This window comes from Cyprinodon variegatus, unplaced genomic scaffold, assembly GCF_000732505.1.
Source record: "Cyprinodon variegatus isolate N-32 unplaced genomic scaffold, C_variegatus-1.0 Scaffold454, whole genome shotgun sequence".
In the NCBI taxonomy this organism is placed as follows: domain Eukaryota; kingdom Metazoa; phylum Chordata; class Actinopteri; order Cyprinodontiformes; family Cyprinodontidae; genus Cyprinodon; species Cyprinodon variegatus.
In genome coordinates, this window is record NW_015150907.1 from 136,418 (window position 1) to 144,637 (window position 8,220).

The window sequence follows — 8,220 nt, forward strand, 5'->3', positions numbered from 1 at the left end:
CAGAGGCTCACAGGGGAGCTCTGCTTCCCATGCATCTGTCTTTAAACCGCACAGATCAAAAAACAGCTCCAGTCATCATCTCCTGTATAAACATACCTTAGATTCTAATAAAAAGGCAACATTGGATCTTATCAGGTGTTTAAACTAGTCCTGTTTTGGAAATAAAAATAATAAAATGTCAAATGGGATGCATTATTAAATGATTGTTCAAAAGTGGGATCACATCTCCTATGGTTAAACATCATTCAATTCAATCTCACACATTAGCTTCCATCTAAAGAACCAGACTATAATTACTTTCCTCATTTCTTTTTTTTTTAATCCTAGAAGATAAGAGTTAGGGATTTTTTTCAGCATAACATTTAAAGTCTACTTCTGCTCTAGAGTAGGCTTTGCAAATTGTGCAAAGAAGTGAGAAGGCTGTAATAACAGACTTTTAAAACCTAAACTACTAGAATTTTTGTGTTTTACTAGATGTTTTATAGTAAAACCAGCTGTTAGTCTCTGTCTGGGTTAGGGCTGAACCATTTAGCCATAATCTAAAACTTTTGATTTTTTTTCAACCAAAATATTAACTATGATTTTATTTGGATTTATCTTTGCCCTGACTACAAGCCTGTAGATGTTTAACTCCAGGGTTTAATTGTTTTCATGACCTTGAAAGCGTGCTCGTCCAGAGTCCATGGTGGATGGCTTTACTGTTACAGGTATGTGGGAAATGGGGCTCGACAATTAAATGCATCTGGAATATAATCTCAATTTAATCAAACTGCAGACGCTCTCATTCTAATTTTCACAATACATTAAACAAGAGTAAGATCCTACATTTCTCATTCCGGCCCTTTAGGTGGCAGTAGAACCCTTAAAGTGGGTTTACCGCTGCACAGGAGAGAAGAGAGAGTAACAGCTAGCAAACAGATTCATACACATGAGTAGAATTAAGCTCTATTTAGCATAAATGTTACAGTAAAGTCCTGCAAACGATGGACTGTGGACAAGCACCTTTTCAAGGTGATGAAAAAAAGAAAACCAAAGAGTGAAACATCCACAGGCTTTCAGTTAGCGTGGGGGAATATCAAAATATAATTGCAATCACTGTTTGAAAATAATCACAATTTAGATTTTTGGAAGACAATCACTTCTACCGCACGCGTGGATCTGCTCAGTACCTGCAGCTCTTTTCACCTCTGTGTGGCTACAGATCCATTTAAAGCGTACAGTCATAGCGCCACCAAAAGGGCTGGAGTGAGAAAGGAAGGTTCTTATGCCACACTGAGACCGCATGCGATAGAAGCAGCAAAAAAGCATCTGCTACTTCATTTTTGATGCTTGTACACATTAAGGTCCAACGCCTGTCCAGTTAAGTGTGTACAGATCGGTCTGATCTGTACACACTTAAAAAGTAGTTTTAATATGTTTTTAAGTGAGAAGGTCACTCTCAAAACACCATCTGTGCAGTCAGTTCCTCAAGATTACGATCCTGCCTTCAAATATTATTTTGCTGACCGACCAGCACGAAACCAGCGTACATTGGTGGTGCACTGTCAATGGAAATCCCCTTCAGCAGCTGCATCAGGCTTGATTGCTTTTCCGCTACTGTTCATGGCAGCTGGAAGGAGATCTTAGTGGTTCGCATGTACCTAATCCAAAGTGCAGGCACCAGAATAATAACAGCAGACATATTTTGCCAGCAGATTTTGACATTTTAGGTTAATTTTGGCATCAATAAATAGTTTCAGGGGAGTGATCATAGCGTTCTGCATCAGGAGCGCTGTGTCTGTCTCCCATCCAGCCCCCAGATCAGGTTCTCTGTTTGGTAGATGCGCCGCGTCGAGCAGCAAAAGTTCTATTTTTCCCACTCCAGCAGCTGCTGCATGTGAAGCACTTTAGATGCTCAGAAGCTTGTAAGGCGCTGCTCCTGCTGCTCAAAACGTGCTGCAGGACCTTTTGCTGTGCCTTGATGCTGCCTCTGCTACCTCTGCAGCGTGTGGTCCTAGCGTAGCATTACTCCCATTAATTGCAATGTGAACAAAATGGATTGCCTCTTGGATTGAAAATTGTGAAAACTGTGATTATACTAATAAGGCTGGGCCTAAAATTCTCATTTTTGGTTCAACTTAAGCCTATATCCCTTGACTACTCCAGGATGTACTGACATCATTTCAGCCCTCTACCTGCTGGCCTTATTCTTTATTTAACTTGTTTTGTTGGTTTTTACACTAATTTCCCAAAGCTTAAGCAGAGTCTCTTTCTTTTACGAAGCGGTGGATGGAGCTATTAATGTCTTTAACATCATGGACTCTCATTTTCTTCCCCATAGAAAGTCCCCATTGACCAGTTTTTCTTTGTTTTATTCAAAATGTTAGATAGAAATGACCTATGATAAAATCCTAATTTTACTCTAACCTTATTTAAATGAACTTCATCAGATATGTTGTATTTGAAAAACCCTTCCTTTATATTTTGTTATGAATTGGACCTCTATAGTTACACTGAACTGAACTGAATATGAAGGAGACAGGGGCGGAGCTAAATGGGGGGCCTGGGGTGGCCAGGGCCACCCTTGCCATTTTTTTTCCTCTAATACAGATGGTGGCAGCAGTAATACTCTCAAGTTTAATATTGAAAACATTTTTTTGTGGTTAATTATACACATCAATATACGAACATCAGAGATGATAAGTACAGAATTCATGCTCTTTTCAGAACTAAATTTTGCGTTATATGGAGTAAAGAGAAAATCATGTGTCTCTGCAAGTCACCTAGGAGTCTTCAGTGAAATCAAAGCTGAACAACAATTTTAATAAAAACTTATCAAATAATCAACTTATGTAGATATTAATGCTTGTAAATATCAATTTTATGCTGAATGTTTATTGATAAAAGTAGGTAAGTAATGACAATGATGACTGATTTACGCCCCAGAACTCAAAACTGAGTTTTATCCACGATACATTTTATTTCGAAATGACGGATGTTTGAATATATGCGTCTATTTGTTAGCAAAGGCTGTAGGAAAGTATAGTTAGTCTTTATTTGGAAAATATGGATGTTTTGCTTGTTCATTTTCCTGTTAGAACAGAGTAGATTGACCCTGAGGTTCTGGTGCATATCCACTTTTGGCCACCCCTCAGTGTACATTGAGTATTGCCAGGCCACCCTTATAAAATATATTCTGGCTACACCTCTGGAAGGACCTTATAGGTTGTAAAAAAAAAAAAAGTCCTGAAGCTCTTAATTAGTCCTCCAACTGCAGCCTCCCTTTACTTTTTAAACCTGATGCTCCCAGACTGCTGTGCTGAGCTCCACTGTAGAGCGGATCGATAAGCCAGCATCAGACCTGCTTCTGGAGGGGTATCTGAGCTCCTGTCTGCACAGATCAAACAAAGATACCCCTTGTTTCTTCTAAGCTCTTCTATTCCAGTAAAAAAGACGATGGCTCCCATTAAACAAAAGCTTTGTTTTTGTTGTTGATGGTGTGATGTCCTGAAACAAAAGCTGTCACAAATCTGACAGCAGGGAAACGTTAGCAAAACAACAACGGGTTTAGCTTAACCGCCAAACAAACGCCTAATTTAAAGTTATTTCTACAACAATAGGCGGCTTGGTTTTACAGTAAAAAATAAATAAATAAATAAAACAGTGCTGCTTTGTTTCAAACGTCTTCCAGCAGCCCACCTTAGCGCCTTCTAAGCTAGCGCTACTTGACGTTCTGATGGCCGGACAGATGAACGTTAAAGTCGGTTCAGAAGTCGCCATGTTAGCCAGTCTCAGGTCTTTAACCTTGTGTTTGCCAAACGCCTTCCGCGGTGTGGTCAATAAATGACCTCCATCGGAAGGTAACAACACCGTTATGTCTGTCAGTGTGCGCGCAGCTCCGCTCCAAACATAACGGTTCCTGGAAATCACTCACCTTCCTCGGCGGCGGCTGCATTTTGGAGATTTGACATGAATGGTGTCTCCCTTCTGAGATGTTCTTGTAATTCCAGGAGGAAATCCAAATATAATAATAATATTTCGATATCTCTGCAAACAGAAATCCCCCCTCCCTCCCTCCTCCCTTCTCCTTGTAAAAAGTCGACAGGGAGGAGAAGACGGAGAGTTAAACCTGTACTCCGGCGGCCATGATTGATGATAAATGGCCAGTTTTAATGAGCTACAGGGAGGTTTGTGCTGGTTGCTGCCACTACGAGAGCATGTACTGTACTGTTGTGGGCAGCAGAGAAAGAAAGAGCAGAGGGAAGAGGAGAAGGGGGAGTGTTAAAGGGAACCCCGTTCAGTGAACTGAAGCTCAATGGCGCCACCGTGCGGACAGGATGGGTTCTTATGATTAGGAGGAAAAATTCACCAAATGCTGCACAGCGTCTGTTATTTGTTTCTCCACTGGTGCCAACATGGCTACAATTAACACGACGGCAAAGGTCTTTGAAAGCAAATATGAAGATAAGGTGACTGATTTTTGGCTCTTCCAACGAAATTATACTTGCTTTTTTTAGGACAAACAGCAACCAGCATGATTAGAAAGAAGCTGCATAGCAACAAGAAACCGCAGTCGATCAAAGAAAAATCGATCGCCGTGAAGCACAATAAAAAGATCTCTTAGGTGCTCATAGTATATTATATTATATTATATTATATTATATTATATTATATTATATTATATTATATTATATTATATTATATTATATTATATTATATTATATTATATTAGATCATATTATATCACATTATATTACATTATATTATATTAATTTAAGCATTAATAATTTTAAGCATTTTCCTACTTGAACTTTTTTTAAATAAAGCCTGTGTTTTTAAACAGCAGTACAATAAACAACTTAAAGAAACAGCGTTTTTAAATCTCCGGACTTGTATTAATTAAAACTCTTCTCTCTTATCATTTCTTGTGTGTATTTAACTCAAAATCTTTTAAGTTGGAAGACCTTTATGCAATCGCCATAACCCACAGCTTCCCATTAAGAATCTCCATCAAATTCATATTGGGACTCTGGCTGGGGCTCTTGAAAAATTTTATAGACAAGTCAACGACTATCTCCGTTCTGCCAAAAAAACTGACTATTAGTTTGCTTTAGGCGTGATTGCCAGTGTGTTTGTCGTGTGTGGTGGTCCTGTTTGTCTCTGTGTTTCCCCGTGATGGACTGATGGCCTCCAGGGTAAACCATGTCTTACACGCATTGACTGCTGGGGCCCTTCCTACAACCCCTAAACAAGAGGCAAATACCTAATGTGGATGAGATATCTATCTATCTATACAGATTTAAAGAAAATAAAGGGAGCACATAAACAACACAATAAAAGTTCAATTAAATCAAACTTCTGTGAAATCAAACTGTCCACTTAGGAAGCAACACTGGTTGAAAATCTATTTAACATGCTTTCGTGCAAATGCAATAGAAAAGAGTTGGAAATTATTGCCAATTAGCAAGACACACTCAATAAAGGATTGGTTCTACAGGTGAGGACCACAGACCACTTCTCATTACCTATGCGTTCTGGCTGATACTTTGGGTATCAGCCAAGAGGCATCGGGTCTTGCCCGCCCTTTTTTTTCCTCCAAGCTGGGGTCCTCTACCAGAGGCCTGGGAGCTTGAGGGTTCTGTGCAGTATCTTAGCTGTTCCTAGAACTGCACTCTTCTGGGCTGAGATGTCTGATGTATTTCCAGGGATCTGCTTTAACCACTCCTCCAGCTTGGGGGTCACTGCCCCAGGTGCCCCAATGACCAGGGGTATCACTGATGCCTAGACCTTCCAGGTTTTCTCTAGCTCGTCTCTTAGCCCCTGGTATTTCTCTAGTTTTTCATGTTCTTTTTTCTAGATGTCACAGTTACTTGGTATTGCTATGTCAACCACAACAGCTTTCCTTTGCCTTTTGTCCACCACCACAATGTCCGGTTGGTTTGCCATTACCATTCGGTCGGTCCTTATCTGGAAGTCCCACAGGATCTTGGCTTGATCATTGTCTATCACTCTGCACAGATGTTCCTCTGGGCCTATATATCCATCCATCCATTTTCTGACATGCTTAATCCCAAGTGGGGTCACGAGGGGTGCTGGTGCCTATCTCCAGCTATATATACTATATATATACATACATACATACATACATACATACATACATACATACATACATACATACATACATACATACATACATACATACATACATACATAGCTATCTCTAAGATAATTAAAAGGCAATAATCTGTACATCTAAAGACATAAATTCCGTATAGGTTTATTAGTTTTGAATTTTCCCTAATATATAATCCATTAAGTTGGATTTACTTATTCTGTACAGTCTGAGCCGCTCATCTAAAAAAGTGACCTTTGTTAGTTTGGCAAAGAAAATAATCCAAACAGTTAGATGTTAACCAATCTTGTAAATAATGGTAGAAATTACACTTTATAATTCTGCTCGCGAGAACCAGTTTATTTTTTTTTTATGTTTCAGAGGTTTATGAGAAGTTCATATGACTCTACTGGTATAGTAATATAGTGTATCGGAGGAAAAACGGGTAAGGTGTAAGAAAGGGCAGTCATTTCATTTCTTGCCCTCTACAGTGACGTACATGTTAGGTTATGGGACTGCTAATGATTAATACACAGAGTTTCTAGACCAGGTAAGACATTAAGCGCCTTTTCTCACCTCTCTTTTTCAATATCTCACCTCACAGGCATACATACTGGGCTGTTCATTGGAGCCGAACACATTTACCGTTAGTCCTTAAGGAAGGGAAGAAAATGGGTGACATTCATTTCTTGGTGACATTGTATTCCACGAAGATACTGAGAGGATTATGATAAACTGTTTGTTTTCTTTTGGCTGATTTAAGGTAAGAAAAGAGATTCTTTAAAGCTGATGGCTTCTTCAGTTTAAAAGCTTGATTGTTTCCCAGTTAATCTAGAGAGTTAAACAGAGATATTCTCATATCTCTGACCACGTCAAGGGCAGACCAATTATTTTTGGAATAAATGGAGCACCTGGTGGATGAATACACAAAACCCATCGGTAATTAAACGTCTGGGCTATGTTGCCTTTTTTTCTTTCTCCATGTCTACCTTAGCAACAAATCTGCAATAATGATGATAATAGCATTGAAAGTAAATTAATCTAGGTCTAGTTGATTTCATCTTTGTTGTGAAATTGCTTTGAGGCCTTTAACCTTTAGTGTTGCCTGTTTATAAGCCCTTATAGAAAGTGCCATATTTGTAGGATGTATTCAATGAGACTGGCGGTTGGGCCCATGGATAACCTGCCATTTTCTCCCTGCCAGTGTGAATCAGTTTTTGGTGATGGTAGGGTAATGATGTGTGATTCCACCACCAGATACTTAAAAATAATTCTCTCATTATTGGAGATAACCTTTATGCAGATAAATATGTGCATCCCCCAAGATGTTAATGCATTACGTAAATAAACAGGGTTAATCTGAACCTCCAAAATAACATAATGAACAGTCTGGACGGACCTGCCTGTAGTCCTACCCTGACCTCCATCAAATGCTTCTGGATGAACAGGTTGTCAGGGTTACCAACACATCTACAACACCGGTGGAGAATCTTGATGCCTTCCCTATGCGCAGTGTGTGACCAAATAGGCAACTAATATGATAACTTGTTGGTTTTTGTGGTTTTGTGCGCTTCTCTAATGTGTTAAATCAGTCATTCCAATAAAGAACACCAAACCAAAGTCTGTGACAGAATCAGCTATGAGCAGAAGGGATTTATAAGCATTTGTTGACCACAACCCACATACTTAACTCTGCTGCTCAGCCAATGCATTTTCCCTACAACTCTGCCATGATATAAAAGGAAATGAACAGTTTTATGTTGTGTAAAAATCATTCTCACAAGTCTTGTTATATCCAGACCATAACCCTTTCCCTTACTTTTTCTGCTAAGATGAGTTAAACACAACTTCATCCTGGATCATCTAAAAAATTTACTTTTCTGTCTATAAATGATTACCGGTACTTCTCCTCTTTTCAATGACATATAAACCATTTTATTCAAATTCTGCAAACTCCATGTTATACAAACCTGTTCTCTTTTATTTACTGAAAATGTGAAAATAATTCAAATTTTTTATTAATTAATTACATAATAGGTAATTAATACATTTTATAGGTTTTTGGAAAATTTAAGCCAAAAAGACAGCTTATAGTGATGGGTATCATTTGTATCCTATACAATATCTAT

General features: G+C 38.7%; 2 protein-coding genes across 4 annotated transcripts in view; one reads left to right on the plus strand and one right to left on the minus strand.

Moving 5' to 3' along the window:
• Window positions 1-4,220, minus strand: part of fchsd2 (FCH and double SH3 domains 2) — a 71,386-nt gene extending 67,166 nt beyond the window's left edge. For both annotated transcript variants that reach the window (XM_015389324.1, XM_015389323.1), the window contains exon 1: window positions 3,914-4,220. In XM_015389324.1, coding sequence (XP_015244810.1) covers window positions 3,914-3,934 — 21 coding nt within the window. In that variant the 5' untranslated portion in view covers window positions 3,935-4,220. The remainder of the gene's footprint in view (window positions 1-3,913) is intronic.
• The window catches only part of p2ry2 (purinergic receptor P2Y, G-protein coupled, 2), a 56,789-nt gene that overhangs the window by 42,681 nt on the left and 5,888 nt on the right, over window positions 1-8,220 (plus strand). Inside the window, exon 1 of one of the 2 annotated variants that reach the window (XM_015389326.1) lies at window positions 6,731-6,854. The exons of the other annotated variant lie outside the window; for it this stretch is intronic. The gene's annotated coding sequence lies outside the window, so the exon portion shown is untranslated. Of the gene's footprint in view, window positions 1-6,730; window positions 6,855-8,220 lie in introns of those variants that run through there. 2 annotated transcript variants of the gene reach the window in all.